This window comes from Saccostrea cucullata, unplaced genomic scaffold (genome assembly GCF_032062105.1).
Source record: "Saccostrea cucullata isolate Sc308-1 unplaced genomic scaffold, CSIRO_AGI_Scuc_v1 ctg47, whole genome shotgun sequence".
Classification (NCBI taxonomy): domain Eukaryota; kingdom Metazoa; phylum Mollusca; class Bivalvia; order Ostreida; family Ostreidae; genus Saccostrea; species Saccostrea cuccullata.
The window spans coordinates 225247-244837 of NW_026936653.1; the positions used below are offsets into that span (position 1 = coordinate 225247).

A 19591-nucleotide genomic window follows, 5' to 3' on the forward strand; every position below is an offset into this window, starting at 1 on the left:
GTTTTCAAAAATGCATCGGAAAAAACATTTGGATTGCAAAAAGCTATGACACCAGGTACAACTAAACGTAACAAACCATGGTTTAACAAAGACTGCAGAACGGCTAGGAAAAAATTTCACTTAGCGAAGAGAATACATAATAGAGACAAGTCAGCAGAAAACAAAACAAATCTTGTCGCCATGAGTAAAGAATATAAAAAGACGATGGATAAATGCATACAAAAATATAGAAACGATATATCAAATAAACTTAAAAAACTACGCTCAACAAATTCGAAAGATTATTGGAAAATCTTAAACGCTTCTGATAAAGAGAAAAAGTGTGCTGTTAATATTAATGATATGTTCAAGTTTTTGAAAGATGTTAACGAAAGTGATCACGAAGAGCAAAACGCATTTTGTGTTAATTCAGATCCTGTCACAAATGATATTAACAATATATCTGATGAGTTTTTAAATTCTGCAATACGAGAAGATGAAATATTACAGGCCGTTAAAAAAAATAAAAATGGCAAATCACCAGGATATGATAATATCTTGAATGAACACATTTCATCGACATTATCTTTATTTATGCCAGTCTATTTGAAATTTTTTAATATGATATATGAAAGTGGAATTGTTCCGGAAGAATGGTTGATTGGTATAATAAAGCCGATATTCAAGAACAAAGGCGATCCTACAAAGCCTGAAAATTATCGCCCTATCACTTTACTCAGTTGCTTAGGAAAAGTGTTTACGTGCATTTTAAATAGGAGACTGGAAGATTATGCAAATGAGATAAATCTACTTCAAGAAAATCAAGCGGGTTTTAGGAAAGGTTATTCAACACTAGATCATATCTTAACATTACAATTTTTATCAAATATTTTAATGCAAAAAAAGAGAAAATTGTTTTGTGCTTTCATTGATTTTAAACAAGCCTTTGATACTGTGTGGCGAAATGGGCTCTGGACCAAATTACATATTAGTGGAATACACGGCAAGTGTTTTCGATATATACAAAATATGTACAAAGGTGTAAAATCTATGGTTAAATTAAATGGTATGTCGACAGATTTTTTTAGTTGTAATGTCGGGGTAAGGCAGGGAGAAAATCTTTCACCTTTTTTATTTTCAATGTATATAAATGATCTTGAAGATTTTTTATCGAGTAAGAATATTATAGGCTTAAAAAGTATTACAAATGATATTGAGAATGAACTGCTAATGTATTTTAAACTATTGGTACTCTTTTATGCAGACGACACTGTAATTTTGACTGAATCAGCTGATGAACTACAACTTGCACTAAATGAATTTCACACATATTGTTCACAATGGAAATTGCATGTAAATGTTGAAAAAACAAAGATTCTTGTTTTCTCGAAAGGGCCAATGTTGAAAAGAAAATTTTTTTATGACAATTTAGTTATAGAAAATGTGAAAGAATTTAAATATTTAGGCGTTGTATTCTCACGTACTGGTTCTTTTTGTAAAACAAAAAAACATCTGTATGAACAAGCACAAAAAGCTATGTACGGCATTATCAGAAAAATCAGACAATTTAGGTTATCAGTCGACTGCCAATTTGATCTTTTTGATAAAGTTGTTGTGCCAGTTTTATTGTATGGCTCTGAAATATGGGGTTATGAAAATCTAGATGTTATTGAACGTTTACATTTGAAATTCTTAAAGCATGTATTTAATTTAAAAAGTTCCACGCCATCATATATGGTTTATGGTGAAACAGGTCGTTTTCCTCTTTATATCTCAATATACAGTAGAATGATTTCTTACTGGGCAAAACTTTTTTCCGGCCCGCAAAATAAAATTGTAAATGTCTTATACAAATATACACTAAAACTTTATTGTGATGGAAATCTAACAAATCCTTGGTTAAACTGTATAAAGAAAATCTGTAACATGTGTGGCTTATCAAATGTATGGAACCTACAAGGTGTTTGTATTAATTATGAATGGATAAGTGCTACTGTTAAGCAAACACTACAAGATCAATTTATTCAAAATTGGTTCAGTGATATAAATAATTCCTCAAAAGGACAAAATTACAGAATCTTTAAACAAAACTTTGGATTCGAAAACTATCTTTGTAAATTATCCCCTAAATTTAGAAAAATTCTATTGAAATTTCGCACCACAAATCATCATTTACCAATAGAAACTGGAAGGTGGTGTGGTATACCACTTTCTGAAAGACTTTGTACACTTTGTAGTAAAGGTCAAATTGCTGATGAATTTCATTACATTCTAGAATGCAAAGCTTTGGAAAATGAAAGGAAAAAATACCTAGGTAATCATTATTCTAGTAGACCGAATATTATTAAATTTACAGAACTTATGTCAACTCAAAACGAACAAATTCTGAAAAAATTATGTATGTTTATTCTAAAAATTTATGACGCTACCTGTCCTCCTTAATATGTTACTTATTGTCTGTTTCTCCCTCTTTTTTCATTTTTTCTTCATTTTGTAACATTTTGTATTGTATATATTATATTTTTTGTACCTCTGACCAGTTTGTTTAAAATGTATATATGTTTTACTGTACCCCATGTACCAATATTTTGGTTTGGGAGAATAAACTGAACTTGAACTTGAACTTGAACTTATAATCACCCAAAACATATCAATTTCGACATTTAAAACTGAACCATTATCTCACATGTATTAGTTTACCGTTTTAGCCTCAGATATTTTGTAACAGGTACCAGATGTCTATTATAATTCTTTAGACAACATCAGAAATGTTTGAAAGTATAATGTCGTCTAAATAGTGCAAGATATTTGTCCATAGCATCCTATTTTCAAAATTATATTTACCTTGTTTCGTTCGTATTCTTTGCTATATGCTTCGAAAATCTGGGCATTGTTTATTGCTATTCCACAAAAGGTGAGGTATGTACCTAGGAGCTAATAAAACAATCAAAAATGTACAAGAAATTGACATTGTTAATAAAGGTTATTAAGCCTTTGGTATGCATGCAGACAAATTTCGTAATGCAAAGGCTTTGAGACATTTTGAAAATTGGAATAATCTAATAAACTCAAGCAAAATGAATTTCGGCAAGTTTCCATCTTAAAAGCCCTGGAACAAATAATGTCAAAACAAAATTGTCTGAAAGGTGAAAATTAAGAGGATTTATCAGAGACATCCACAACACCACAGGATAATAACAAAATTAGTCGTCTCAAATCCAATTGTGTTTTACAATTGATCATTCGTGACCGAGCTGTCAGTTCAAGGATTTTTTTCTGTGGTGATCATTTCATGCCGTTGTCTTCTTTAGACCACCAGAGCCCGGGAACGTCCCAATTAGCAGCTAGCTTATTCGTTCAATACAATTTCCTTGTGCCACTAACAAGATAAGTTGGATTATTCTATTCGTCATCACACTTACAATAACAACTGCGTTGTGACAGATTGAATGTAGCTTATAGTGATGTTAAGATTGCATGAAGAAACTCATTAAAAACGTGAAGTTGTCGCCTTCCTTTCTCTTCAATTGAATATTTTCTATTTTTTCTTAAACTAGGTTTTGCTTTTCTTTCCAAATGAAGCATATATTCTATTATTCCCTCTTTGTATGTAAAACCTTTTTTCCCTTGTGCTTTATCTTGTTCTGAGATCTATATAAAATTTGTCATCACTGTTTTTTTTTTTAATTTCTTTTACTATTCCTCTCGTCGGTATCAATTTCCCTGTGCTGCTTAGGTTCTTATTTCAGTCATAATACACCAATCAAAAAAATATTCATTTTTTTTCTTCAGAAAGGAAACATCTCGGCTCATATTTCAGGGTTATTAGACGGATCACATTTTGAATATATATATAGAATGTGTACGACAATTTATATACTCCGTCGAGTATCCTTTAATATGTTTTCATTACTTTTAGTAGGAAGAATAAACGTAAACCTGCAGCAAAATACATCAAGCGATTCCAACTAGGAAAGAAAAAAACATCCCATTGCATATATTCAGAACAGTCTAAAAATTATTCATATTTAAAGTGGTTGATTAAAAAAAATACATAAATTGTATTACTATGAACAATCAAACGTTATATTGATGGTCAAGCCATGTGTAAGAGTTTAACTTTGACAGACATTTCCATAAAAATCTTACTCACAGATGGCTTAAACAGATCTATAACGCCATGTACATGTACATTAGCCATAAAAGGTGCTTATAGCTTCAGTTTTCATTAAAATAAAAGGAAAAACTAAGTGGAAGCCAGTAATATACATTGTAATACCGATGCGAGTTTTTAAACTCACATATTACCATTTGACCTGGGGGCCATAAAGCTTAGACAAGCTCACTTTTGATCAAAGTATCACTTTTCTACTATGTGAGACTGAGATCAAATTGAGCTCGTCTAAGTTTTATGGACCCAAGACCTGCACCCCTCTTCACGTTTTTACCTTTTCGTCGTCTTTGCTGAACCCCTCCCGTACCCCCGCTTTGTTGATGACTTGTGCCACCGCAACCACTTCATCATCCCCGTTTCTTATCGGCATACAGAGCAGGGTATCGGTCCGGTATCCGGTGATTTTGTCCACTTCGTCATTGTATCGGGGGTCCTGTGAAAATTCAGAATATACACTGTATAAACTCATATTAAATTCATGTTAACGCCGTGACTCAATCACATTCCTTTTCTAAAAACGTTGTCAAAAACTTGCAAAAATGAAGAAAAGGTGAAGAAAACGACCGATGTCCGTAATTATAAGCAATACGAATCGAGATCATAAGATTACAAATAAACGTGTCTGAGTGTAAGCACTTTTGAAAGCATTGAATCACTAACTTTTTTACAAGTCGGTCTCAATCTAAAATTGATCGTACTCTTGCGTACCGAATTAGCTGACAGATATAAACACCATATGCAGATGATAATGGAGTATAACACCATTGGCATAAATTAGGAAAGTTCATCCTTGGGAAAATTAAGTTATTCTGTCATACATTGTAGTTGTTTGTTGTCATTAATGCCAATAGTTAAACATCAAAATATGAAGCTGAATGGGTAGTAAATCACCAGGATATCATGATTCGACACAAAAAATGAAGTAACTATTGGTAATTGATAAAACGTCTTCGAATATTTTTTTGAATTGTTGGTCATGACAAGAGGCTTTATCCAATGTAAACGTTTTTGTGATGTAAACTTTTCTGTGTTTTCAATCCTGAAAGTTCCCAGTTTTTTAGAATCCACATTTGATTTACAATTCTTTATAAATATGCTATAATGGGGTACAATTCTGAATTTTTCTTCACAGAATACAATATGAGCAAGAAGTAAAATAAGGTGCTTTGATGAATAATTACTGGACCCAGCAAATGCTTGTACAGCTTTTTTCAATTGTCAACAGAATAGCGATACCTTATCTTTGACTTTTAGGTTTTTTCCCAATAAAAACCCATCCTTAATCCAAATTGAGCCCAGAACATCTATATATCTTGGAAAAAGAGGGAGTATAAATTCATAAGGGGTTCGATTTAATTAATATATATCAGCCATGGCATACCTATATACTCGTTTATTAATTTTCTTTTTCAGAGGTATTTAAAATAGCAGCAACATGGCTTTGTCGAAAAGGTTATTTTTGCCCATTTCTCATTCATATTGCTTTTCTGACATATTGCCTTTAGTTTTTGTATATAAGAAGAGTGTTATTTAAGTTTCTTTGATATTTTACTCTTCTGCATTCGAAGAAGTACCGTCATTTTTGTCGTTGTCAAGTACCGTGTAGCACGCTTCCGTCTATACACCGGTGACAATTATCTGATAATACTCAACAGTGACTAAGTTAGCTGCTTATATAGGGGCGCGGGTTTCAGATTTAATGAGAGAATAATCGAATATGGCGAAAATTCCTTTTACGAATTGTACTCAGCTTTAAAACTGTTTAAACCTGATCCAACCTCTGATGTTCTGTAGGTCTGCTCCTATTTTGTAATGTTTCATGGACTTTTGATCTTGAATACTGTTCGCTATCTCCATATTTTTCATAATTCATATTTCATTTCAACAAACAGAATGAATTATTAGAAAACCAAAATTTTAGCATATTACTAGTACATGAAATTGCAAAGGCTTCTTTCGGAAAATTCATGATACGGGTACCAGATTTATCATTTTCTTACATTTCTGTCCATAAATACAGCAACGGTCATCAGCTGGGAAGAAATGTCATGTAATGAAACACATATGGTCTATAAGCTCATTAATTTCTTTGCTTTTTTTCTAACTATGCCCAGCGACAGAATTTCCGGCAACAAGAGCTTCTTCGCATCAAATATGGCTAATCACTCATCATTACCACAGCAGATTCTTTATCTTGTTTTGTCATCTCTTCAAATCTCTTATCCATCTCAATCATGCTAGTATGGGAGGTATTAAAGCCTTTTTATTTGCTACATACTATCAGACAATTCAAACCTGCCAATCCATTTCAACATAGAAGACAAAAATGATAAATTTCTTGATGGCTGTGTTATTTTTAATAGATACAAGTTCAAATCACTGCCTTTGGAAATCAACAGTTATATTATTTGAGTGGACTTTTTGAGCTTGAATGCTCTTCGTTATTCCCATATTTCATTCAGTAATGAGCAATTTTACCGATATCAATCAATGATTTGTATTTCAGACAAGAATTTGGTGGAAGATAAACCGAAAACATCCTTATACATCCTCCTTTTGAAATGCCCAGTCATGTCGAGCACAAGTTGTGGGTACATGCATGGTATATACTAGTATGTTTCCATTTTATTATCAACTACAGCTGCAACTTCGAACTATATTCAAATCAGACAACTTTCATAGGACACAGTTTTACTATATTGATCAGGTAAATGTGAAAGATTTATACAATTCTTCTGCCCTTTGAGCATTTAAGGTACTTTAACCTCAAAACATAAAATCTACTTTTATCAAATTACAATCAACCTCTTCTCAGAACTTCAGGAATTTTTAAAGGTATTATCTGATTTCGGAAAATGCTTGGCGGAGAATCTTTCGAAATCAGATCGAGTTATCGTGGACGTTCTATGCTCTTCATCTCCAGTTTCATGTGGTTTATATAAGTTTTACTTCCTAACTTCCTTAACATCACTTCATGCTGTGCTCATCAAGCAAATAACTTTTTCATCATAAAGAGACATCGAACAAAAAAAAAACATGTATTTATTTGGGAAAACATACTTTTCATATGATTTGATTTCCTCGAATGGGAAGAGAAATAAGCAGGTTGAATTGTTTTTTAAAAAGAACTTTTAAGCATATTTGTTTTTTTCTGTTTTTCAGTGATTTCTGAATAGAAGACCATGTTTACAGCGGTGATATGTCTGATTTTACCTTTAGTGGATCGATATGAAAATAATTCAAAGGTAGTTACAAGTTTTTGAAGAGTTTATGTTCAACATCTGTCGCAAAATGAATAAAAAGCCAGGATTGCCTTTATTATGTTACATCAGTGACTTTTTTCAGCAATAACAAAGTCTGCAACAACAAAAAAACAACCCGTAAAAAGGACCTTACAAAAAAACTGCATGACTGTTTCTTTGTCAATTAACGTTCTAATTCCTACTTAAATCATCAAAAATTAGATATTTCTTACCCTCTCGATGCGTTCTTATGATTACATAATTAGGCAACCGATTTATTCACTTTATTTTCACTAGCGGAAGTTACTGTAAACGTATTACATTTGGCTGTGTATTCTTTTTAGCGGCTTTGGCGGATCGCAGCAACCGCTAAATCAAGTACATAACTAAATGTCTTGCACGTAAACACAAAGATAAGAACAAGAAGAAATGCGCTAAATCAAATCTACGCTAACTTATTCAAAAGTCAATTTCCGTCAAATATCGTACACGCTTAATATAATACATTTACAGTAATCAATGAAAGTGAGGCAAAATTGACACTTTATGACAAATAGGTCGACATAAAAAGAAAATTAAGATTCTAAGAGTCTCCGTCTTTGTCTGATTTTTTTCCAACATAAAAAGGATCCCCGTCTCCTTTTGCCTAATCACAGCATACAAAGTCTGTACGTTTTTTTACCCTCTTTCATCAAGTTTGCGTGTTTTCCCCATAATTGTACGTTCAAAGGTACCCCTGATATATGGCGTTTTTCTTTCATTAGTGGGTTCCTATTCATTTTCTTGTGATAATACCAGATTATTGACTCTTAACAGAGAATTTTCACTTAACATCTCAATCATTTTTTTCTTTCTTCTTCTAACGCCAAGGATTCCAATAAATGTTAAGATTATTAGTCAAGTAAAGGTACACCAAATAATGAATGGACAAGAAAGTAATTAAAAAAGGAAAGGTGACCTTTATGGAACACTTTTAACTCATCTTTTCAATTTATTTAATTTTCTTTGTAGATCAGAATCTAGAGCTCCTCTAGTTATTCCCACGAAGCATTGTATCCTAAAGCATAACCTACTTACTGACTATATAAGTTGAATTTATAGCGAAACAAAAATCTAGTGATTTTTCCTTTTAAAAATTGGCTAAATTTATAAGAAGTAATTTTAGCAATTTCGTGATGCCTAGAAAGATCACATTTATTTCCTATGTGTCATGATTTGTAAGCTCTATTCAATTTTAGCGATTGCACCATCCACGCTCAAAATGCCAAAATTGAATCCTAGCTAAAACCTTTTCCTTGAATGTCTTTTTTAGGCAAAGTTATTATAATTCTTGTGTTTCTCAAGTAAATGCCCAACAGTATTAATAGGAAGTAGACCTGAACAGGAGAAGATAGGACAGCATGTTTGCTGTTGGTTCTTTTTTATGCTTATGCTGGTAGTCATTGGTTATTGCTGTCAAGACCTTCTGAAACATGTTTGTTATTTCCTGCCTCAATACATTATCCTTTACATAATAGTGACCGGGCTTTCTATACACAAAGTTGTTAAGATGTCTGCTTTGTATTGTCTGCAAATAAGAGGCATTTGACAATGGAGTTAAGCAAAAAAAATGTATTGTAGACAAGGGTAAAGCGTGCTAATTGGCCTCATAAAACAACCCAACAGATAACAAACGAACTATCCCTAATATCTTCGTCTTTTTTGCAGTCCAAAATTGATTTTTTGCCTCTGATGATTATTTTCCTGTAGGGTCATTTGTAGAGAGGTATACATTTCATCAAAGAAAAAGATACTAGAACAAGTTTATTTGAAAAAAGACACCCTAGAAACCCCGAAGAAATCGAGGACATATTTTTTTTGTACTTCAGCAAAAAGAGAGCAAGGCGCTAGACATTTTTTAAATTCCTAACTATATTCTTTTTCTAATTATTTCGCTTCTTTTTAATTCTTTTTCATTTTTTTTAAATTTTCATTTCACCTTTTTTTCGAGAAGATTTTAAACTTCAAATGCTTCGTATTCTTGCACGAAAAGATTCAAAATGCTCAATGACCCTGAGTGCTGAGTATAAGTCTAAATTTACAGCCCTTCATGGGCAACTGGTGGCGCCTCTATTCGATACTATGACCTTGTAAGAAAATACAATCTTTCATTACGTCGACTGCTGACTGATGTTTTTCATACCAATAATTAGGCAATTATTTACACAATTAATGACAAGAGGCACACCTCACGTGTAACCGGTAGACATGATAGTCTGTCTTACTCCGGAGTGGCACCTGGTCCCATTTCTTTTTTTTTAGAGGTTTCAATGGACTTTTTTTGTTGGAATACTGTTAGTTATTTCTAAATTTCATGAAAAATTCTTGAAAGGGACGTTAAATGAACCAAAAAATGTACAAAATATATTTTGAAATATCATAATTAGTTTTAAACAATTCTTTTCCCTGAAAAAAAAACCTTTCTTTTCTATTAAATACTCCTACTTTCCTCTTTAAGAAAACAATCTTTCGAAATAATTTTTCCCCAGCATTTTAAATCACTTAGCTAAAGATCGGCTTCATTCATTAACTACTCTACAAACTTTTTTGTTTATACCATCATCAACATAATTCTAAAGATTCTTACTTTCCTTATTCCTTCTTTGCTGTTCATTTTTATTTATTAAACTTGCTTTTAATCTTGAGTTTTTTTAAAAAATTGAAATCAACTCTTTCACTATCTTCAAACAACAATTTTACTACTACTGAAATAAAAATACCCCGTAATTTTATAAACATTCTAAAAAAAAAAACTCACGTAAAGATACATTACGCATTAATTAAAGACAGAATTGAAACTGGGAAAAAAATTAATTGAGCAATATAATCAGCAGGCCATGATATTTGTGAAAAGACTTTCCATCGATTTTGAAAGTCTTGATATTTGTATCAATACCCTTCTTTGGTTATTATTAACTGTTGTCTGCTATTATTTACTCTTCCAGACGTCATATAGTTATGAAATTTCACAGAAATAATGTATCTCAAAGATTCTAATATATTTTGGGCAAAATTTCTGTATTTTAAAAAAATTCTCCTAAAATTATCGCTGTGTTGATATTGCTGATATAGAGGTACGGAGCACCACAAAAAAATTTGAAACAAAAACATGCGGAATCCAAAATAAAACTCATTAATTTTCTATAATTTTCAATTTTCTCAATGTATCTTTATATTGTTCTATTATTATGCATTTAGATTTCTGACGTGATATTTTAAGTACTAATAGAAATATAGTGATTTTTCTCCGATGCGATGATTGTGAAAATGACGTCTCCTGAATTGACGGAGCACCACCTTTTTTTGTTAAATTATTTGTAATGCTCGAGATATCGCCAGCATAGATCCAAAATATGCATAATAAAACATTTAGTAAACTAGAGTATTCGTGACATTTGTCTACAAACAGCAAATTTGAATGTTAGATCGTTATACCTCTGTAAAAAAGCTATACGGGAGGACGAAAAGAAGAAAATCGACGAAAAATTTATCCGGAGTGAAAAGAACGAGATTGAGAGTCACTAATGTTACATTATATCTCATAAATACCTACAGTGTTTACTTTTAAAACAAAAAAAGAATAAAATGCTTGTTTTTGATTTTATTTGTTTTATAGATTTTAAGCTTGACAGGAAATGGTGTATGGATGTTGAGTAGATAAGGTAACTCAAACTGTCTGGTATAGGAATTCTAAAGAAAATGTTGTGAAAATGAAAGTTCCTTTTTTTATAATGCCCGTGACGTGGAATATTCTGCTGCTCCGTGACTTAATGATATCTCCTGATAAATCACCCAAAAGTGATACCAATTCACAATATTTATGCCCCCCGCTTGAAAAGTGGGAGGGTATACCGTAATCGGTATGTCCGTCCGTCTGTCTGTTACTCGTTGGGGTACCCATCTCTTATCCGCAACTCCTCTTATACCAGTGAGTAAAATCTAATGAAACTTTCACAGAATCTTTATTAGATATTGCCATTGTGCATCTCCTATTTTACTTTTTGATCCGACACATATTTTGGGTTTCCCGGCCACAGCAAAACATGGACTTTGCCATTATAATCATATGGGAGGCGAGGGGTATCATTTAGTGAGCTCATTGCTCACAGTACCTCTAGTTTGATATGAAATTTTGAAGACCATATAAGTAAAGATTCTTTTATATTATGTGTGACATTTTTCTCGATTATGTCGTCAAATATTTTTTGTGTGCAACAAGTCCGCGTAATTTTTGAACGGTCCTAGTATATTTTCACTGCTAGGTTATTATTTTCAATGAATTTTGACTTATAAATGAAATTGAAGTAGAGCAAAAATCATTATTATTTCCATCAAATCTATTTTTGATCTACATTTTTCATAGTTTTCCTTTTTTTTTGTAGGTCGCTTTTCAAAAGCATTTCAATAAATTCTCATACTGTTCTTTTGTCAGATTATATAAAACCAAACATGCTGGATATCAGAGAACTCTTGTAGTACATTGAAACGTTCATTGAAACACGCTATAGTGACGATCATGGTGGGGGAAAATCCTGTTTTCTCAGTTGGGATTAGATGGCTTAGTTTAATGAATAAATAATGCAAAAATGTAGAATCATTTCAATTTAACCTCATCTTTGTTTTTTCCTGAAGATTGGTGCCAAATCAGGGAAAGCTTTCTAGCTGACAAGTTGAGTACCAGTGATTTAGTTATCGACGCATTTAGTCCTAAAAGCAAAATACTGTAAAACATGGTTAACTGTGTATTTTAAGTTCTTTTTTATAAAATTTTGCATTACGACCTGCAGTATTTTACAAACCAATCGATTCTCTTTTTTTAATTTAGTTTTTTCATGTGAATTCACGTCGAACTTTAATTTTTCACCATGAATTTAAGCTAGTGTCTATTAAAAGTTAAGATTGATTGATGTAATATTAAAAAAAAATATGCTTCTAAACTGTTAAGAATACTGAAAATCACTAATGTTTAAAGAGGCCAATTTTTGTGGTTTGAGGTAATTGCATTTAATATAATGATTTAAGAGGGAGGGGGGGGGGTAAGAAGAGAGCAAGCTACTTTAGTGTGAAATTTTAACATTTACTTGACATCATGACTGATTTCATGCACTTCTTCTAATTCATGCCAAGTAAAATTCTAACAATATTATCCTATTTTTCGAAAATTTTTGAGTTCAGAATAGGTCATCGATCATTCATAATTAGTAAACACTACAGTGCTTTTAAGTAATTTGATTCTATAATTTAAAAAGTATCCAGTTTTGCTTTCCTACAGGTTTCCTTTTTCAACAATCGTTCCGTGATTGGAAAGTCTTGGACCTCTACTGACTCAAGTCGATAGAAAATGTAAAGTAACTGTCCCTTCGCCAAGCACTTTGAAGAGAAAGTCCTTTGAAAGAGATTTTAAAGGCAGGTATTGACACGATAAAGGTCCCTCAATGACTCTGAGTGTCGAGTAGTCGAAATCTGAAGACTGTTGTAGGGTGGCCTCTCTCTCTCTCTCTCTAAGATTGCGAAATTCTCGAATGGAACGTATATAAACGTACAACCAATTAATGTTTTTTTATCACGCGTTTCTTCGGCATGGAATTGAAATGCTTTAATGGTGACTAAAATAGCCAATCATAAATAGAAATAAACAATCTTGCCAGTCAAATAAAAAAATCAAAGTCAAGGATTTTTGATACCATTGACAGCTGCCTTTTCAATAAAAATGGAACTCGTAATGTTACATGTACTTACTTTGTCATTGGTCATTTCAAAATTATTTTGTTAAAAAACATTCTGATTGTACACACAAGTACTCTGAAATTGACATCAAAAAGATGCTTGAGTTTCTGATTGACAATATCTATATGGGTACCAATTGCGCCCCGTTATTACAAGATCTATTTTTTGTATTCATATGAATATGAAATTTTGTCCAAAATTGTATTTGTGAAAAGAAGAAAACACTTGCTGTGGCCTTCAACTCGACATTTAGATATATCGGCGACGTATTTTCAATTAACAATGGTTATTTCCATTCTTATGCCGATGCGATATATCCGATGAGCTGGAGATAAAATATACCACAGAGTCTGATACAATTGTTTCATATTTGGATATTTTACTTTCAAAAGACGTTAATGGCACTCTAACAACCGTGCTCTATGATAAACGTGATGAGTTTTTTTAATCGTCAACTTCTCTTACTTATACAGCAATATACCTTCATCATCTGCATACGGAGTTTCTATATCTCAGTTAATTCGATACGCAATCTTGAAGCATGTTCTACGAATGAACAATTTCTAAAACGAGGTTAATTATTGACAAACAAGTTATTGAAACAAGAATATCAGCAGTCTTGTATTAAGTCATCATTTAGTAAGTTCTATGCTCGACGCAATGACCTTGTCAAAAAATTCAATTTATCATTGAGTCAAATGCAGACTGACTTTTTTCAAACTAATTGTTAGTCTATTATTTACACACTGAATTGGCGAAGGATTTTCCCGTTATTTCCCAATCATGACAAGGAGCACACGGTGGCGTGACCGGTTGGCAGGGGATGCTCATTCCTCAATGGCATCTGATCCCAACTCCGATGTTTTTGAGGTCCCTGTTTGCTCTGCTCCAATTTTTTTTTGTTTTTTGTTTTATGGACTTTTTATCTTGAATACTGTTCGTTATCTTCATATACCGGTATTTCTATTAAGATTTATGCAGAAACATTGAAAAGTCACGCCACTTTTATTTTTAGCTCAAACTTGTAGACAACATTCAACTGGAGCATGTAAAGGTGAGAGATATGTTCTAACAACGTTTTAAAAAGATTGCCTCGAAATTGTTGGTCTACTTACATTCATTCCTGGGTACTTGAGACCATGGTAACTATGGAAACTTATTCAACTTTTCTGCGCACGCGTACAATGGGTTGGAAGAAGTATTGAGCATTATTTTCGGTCTGGGGCATACTAAAATTATTTTTACTTTTATTTTTCTACTTAAAAATTAAATTTTTAGGTTCTGAAACCTGTAATTTTCTGAAACGTAATACTTTTAGGAATTGAACAAAATTAACAAGGGTCATGCAAAAATTGTACATTTGTTAATTTTCCCCTTTGTGCGTCACAGTGTCGCTTTGATTCTTGTAAGAGCAATTTTCATTACAATTGAATAGATACTTCAAAATTTGTGGACAAAATGGTAGTACCAACTTTAAGATAATTGTAGCAGTCTCAATATCTGCAGTAAGTCCTCAGTCCTGTTAGCTCTGTATCCTGAATTTTTAAAGTACATGATTTAAGTCATAGTAAATGAGTTCCAAAATGCATGACGTAAATTAATTTGCACCAATGGGGTAAAATTCATCTGTTTAAATCACAATAAATCATTAGGGTTTCATTCAAATGACTCCCAGAACAATACAAAAGTTACCATATTAACCCTGAAGCAAATCGACCGCGTAATAACTCGTAAGACACTGCAAGCACTTTTTTCATCAATTTATTCAATTAAATCTTCAGACATTGATGGCTGACATCATAATCAGTAATCTGATTATAGAAACTGTCCAACGGCATTCCTGATGACGTATTTTTATCCTTAAATATTTCGTATATAGACCTGTCTTCTTTTGATGTTAAAGATGATTTAGAATCTCAGTGGAAGATTAGAGCAGAAAAAATATTGTGATGCATTGGGTTTAGTACACGTGTCCCTTTTCTTTTCTTATAATTGATACTGATTAGTAATATGAACTTTTTAGGATGTCATAAATGGTCAACAAGAAAAACATTAAATATTTGAAATTATTTCACAATAAAAAGCCAGTAGAAAGGATTTTTAGCATTTTGTATAAGAGAGAGCAAATTATATCCATCATTTATGTTATCCACATGTAACATAATTTTAATTAATCTATTAATATTCATATCCTTCAAATGATGTGACCTGGTGATGCATAACTATCCTTATTAAAACGTTATATAGGCCTATCGGAGATATCCCCATCCTTCACATCTTTTAGTATATGTATATCAAGGATCATGGATATACAAAAGGTTATTGTTGTTATTTGATCCATGACATCCATGTAGACGCATGGTTTGCAAAGAAAGGACCATATGAATTATGTATCACTTGCTTAATTAAGGACTTTTTAAAAATACTATATACTACATCATTCATAGACATTAATTATATGGTATACAGGGAAACCACCATGGTTACCATGTAATCATGTATATAAAAATGTATTATTGTTATCTGTTTCACATCATCCTATATACAGAGCAAGTATAGTAAATGTAGAGAAAGTACCATGACCTGGATAAATAAAGACTCTCGTTGATTTATGCTCTATGACATCAATATATAGAGCAAGCTCATGGTATACAAGGAAGAACCATCGCAATTATGCAGTTCTAGATGAATTGAGGTTACTTTGATTAACTGCTTCACATTATCCAAAGAGAGATGCAGAGTATATGCAGAGAAAGTACCAAGATAAATAAATAAAATTCTGCTCCACTATATCCATATAGAGTAAATTCAAATTATACAAAATACCGTGGTCAATATGTAATCCTGGATAACTGAACGCTACTTTTATTATCCGCCCTTTTAGAGGCATTTATACTTGGCCAAACACAATCAACGAATACAACACTAGAAGGAAATATTCATCCTAAATGTTTACGAAACCGAAAGCATTTCTATACATTACTTTCAATTTTTATAACAACATATGAAATATGAAAAATAAATAAATGAAAGGCAACTTCCTTATGCAAATATTAGAGTTAGCGAACGATTTCCTACTGCAAAATAATTTTAAATACAATAATAGCAATTTTCTAACCTTTCAAACTTGCATTATAGACCTCAACATTTTCGGTATTAACTTGATGTGCTCATTAAACTCAGATCCCATGACTAGCATAAAACTTTTCTGAACCTAACCTAAATGCATTATATACCCAAGTGTCAAACAAAAAACAAAATCCCAAGTCAATATATTTGGTCGTTAGATGATGGAGCATGCAAAGAAAATGTTTTTTGCTTAATCAGTTATTCTATACCATAACTCCCCTTGCTGTTTACTTTTGGAAATTGAATGTTAGGGGAATTTTAAACTTTTTCTAAATGCAATTAGACAAATGTATCGTCTGTTTTAAATTAGCAATTACGGGATGCTTTTGTCTCATAGTAGTAAAATTATTTACAAGCAAATTATGCAATCTTTTTTTAATGCGTACCTTTGTAAACTTGTTTTAAGTATACCATTTGAAAATGGATTATTATCAGTCAAAAACACAGAACATAACTATTTTAAGTCTGCAGATAGAGAGTTTCGTTAAGGAATAGATTAACAGACTGCTGAGTGTTTATCCCCATTGCTATAGGATCATTATCAGCCTCCTAACTAAAGTATCAGATTAGCTTACAAAATATGACCAAATCGTCAAGAACATAATATGGTGTATCTTCCTCTTCATAAAGTATTTGTTTTTGTATTTAATTAAATCACCATATTTATTACATGTAAATGTGTTATGAGGAACTTTTTGATACATATTTGGAATCGCCATTTACGTTTTTTTAAAATGCATTGCAGGCAAAGTAAAAATAATGACCATGGGCTTTTTGATATTCCTTCACTGGATTTGCCATTGATAAAGTGTCGGATTGATTCAGCGCATGGTTTTGCTCAGGCTTAATCATTAACTTTCGTCGAAAAACCCCTTGGGTAAAAATCATAAAACATTTGTTTAATTCTACAAATATATCATTCCATTCACGTCTACAGGCAAGCTCTCAACAGTAATGAAAAAAATGCCCTTTTCAGGCTCTGTTTTCCTTCGCTTTTTGTTTAATTTTCTGAGGTTGAAATGATGCAGTTTTCGATTTAAAATAAAATTGCCTACCTGACTAGCCTCCATCAAGGAAATGGTATCTCCTGTTTCTGCCACATGGCCAATGATGCCTTTCCCCCAGGGCACTGTGATGCTGCCATCTCCCATAGAGGTGGGGAGGATATGCGTTCCTGAGTGGAGGTCAAAAAGCTTTGAAACTAAAGACGGTTTCCCCGTACCTCGACCCTCCACTACAAAAACTGAACCTGCATCACCATCAACTAATACACTTATATTTGCCACAATCTTCTGACTTAATGACCTTAGATCTAAATCATTTGAAATATCCTTAACAATTTCTAAGAAAAACTCCCTCTCATTTTTCGTGCGAAGGTCTCTTTTGATATCAATGTCTTTGCTTGGGTATCTTGGTAAACGAACTCGTGACTGTATCAAAATGCTGAGCATGTTCACAGAATTTGGTGGAAGCGATCGGAACATTCTCATTTCTTTTAGACTGTTCCTTCGAGATTCCGTTGTAGCTTCAGCAGAGCACATAGTCGGTTCATATGTCCGAAAGATGTTTTTCCTCTTTGACTTTGCAAAATCCTGCCTCAGATATTTCTTTGAATTTGTTCTACAATGTCTGCTGTCAAAAAAGACATCGTTTTTGTCATTGGGCGAGGAGGGAGTACTGTTATCTGTCGACAATGATCCTCTCTTGGGCTGGTATGTTGGTTGCTCTGAAGCCGGAGAATAGCCATGCATTAACAACCATTTATTCACAATGACAATGTCTGCCTTTTTCAGAAAAATCTCAGTGAATGCATCCTTATTGGATTCGAACCAATCTTCAATTACTGGCTGGGTTAATTGTGTCATTTTCACTGTATTGTTTCCACTTTTTAAAGATAAGCCTAGTAAATAAGGAAAGAGCAAGTAACTTTAAATACAAAGTGATCCATTGAAAAGAAATACTTTAACACACCATATGAAATATTGGACAGAATGATGGATGATGCATCTTACACTTCTAAGTTAAAAACTAAGATCACTTCTCGCAATGTCAACAACGTTAATCCTAGATAAACATCCCGTCATTTGTTCTAACAAATATGACTTTGACTGCTGGTCTATACGCGCAGTCTTCACCTGTTGAATTGATCATTGAATCAGTTCATTAATTCCGATCGGTTGCAGGACGAGTCAGCGTTATCAACGCTTCCGTTCCAATACAATGCCGTTGTTCATCCATTGGACATCGCAGCTCTCACTGATAAGCTTTGGCGCGCGCGGGATCTCTGATTGACAAATAATGTGACTTGGAGACAAAATGCACATTTTAATGTCACGTGACTCGCCTGGATCAATATATAAGCTGGAATTATTTTCACAAAAGGTCAACAAGGATTAAATTTTATCACAATTGATGCATATAATGACAGAGGTTTGTACTTAGATACAACATCTGCTTAAATATCAAAATCATCGATTTACATTGGGTTTTTTTCATCAACGAAACCTAATAGCAGCAAAACATTTTTTTTTTAATCTTCAAAAGGTCTATGACCATCTGTACCTAATCATTTCCCTGAACTCTTAATTAGGGAAAGAGCTTTATTCAACACAATTATTTTTACCGAAGAAAAACATTACATAGAAACAATTTAAAAGAGCATTAATTTGAATGTTGTTTGGTGATAGCAATTGGCCGAACAGAGCAAAACTGCTTTTTAATGTGGCGATATTTTTTCATTCCTAAATAAAAACAAATAACACGCCTAAACCTTTACTTGCCTGAAATACTAAGGATGTTAAAGACATTTGTTACAACATTTTTGAAGACTTAATTATTGCACAAATCTTCCATAATTATCCATATTTAACTTGAAATTTCCTTAAAATACTATATTTTTTATATTTCCATTGAAATTCATTTTTAAAACATTCAAAAATGAAATCCCTTGAGCAAAATAGATTTACTCTAGTTTTGCCATTAAATGTAAATTCATTAAACTTAACGGAAAAAAAAAGGAGAAAAAAGATTGTGCTACCCGGGACTTAAATTGATTTCATTTAAAAGGTTTAATTTGAATCTACAAATAAAACTATTTTGCTGACATCAATGCGTACAACATCAAGTACACGTGGTTTTTGGAAGCATTGGCTTTATGGTCATTGGAATTTCCGCGTAATCGCCATGACATCAATTTCCTATAGTGCTTAAGATTTTATGAACTGAACGCAAGATTCAGATCAAAACTATTCATAATACGAGCTTCTATGCCATACATTTTTGAAATAAGTCTAAGATATAA

The 19591-nt window shown here is 32.5% G+C and overlaps 1 protein-coding gene across 3 annotated transcripts in view; it reads right to left on the bottom strand.

Moving 5' to 3' along the window:
• LOC134246135 (dual 3',5'-cyclic-AMP and -GMP phosphodiesterase 11A-like) overlaps positions 1-18615 on the bottom strand; it is a 35249-nt gene extending 16634 nt beyond the window's left edge. For 2 of the 3 annotated variants that reach the window (XM_062728417.1, XM_062728416.1), the window contains exons 1-3: positions 17346-18614; positions 4428-4586; positions 2824-2913 (exon numbers count right to left, since the gene is read on the bottom strand). In XM_062728417.1, the coding sequence (XP_062584401.1) occupies positions 2824-2913; positions 4428-4586; positions 17346-18155 (1059 nt within the window). In that variant the 5' untranslated portion in view covers positions 18156-18614. Of the gene's footprint in view, positions 1-2823; positions 2914-4427; positions 4587-17345 lie in introns of all 3 variants that reach the window. The other variant, XM_062728419.1, reaches the window with a different exon arrangement.
• Between the last annotated feature and the right edge of the window lie 976 nt (positions 18616-19591).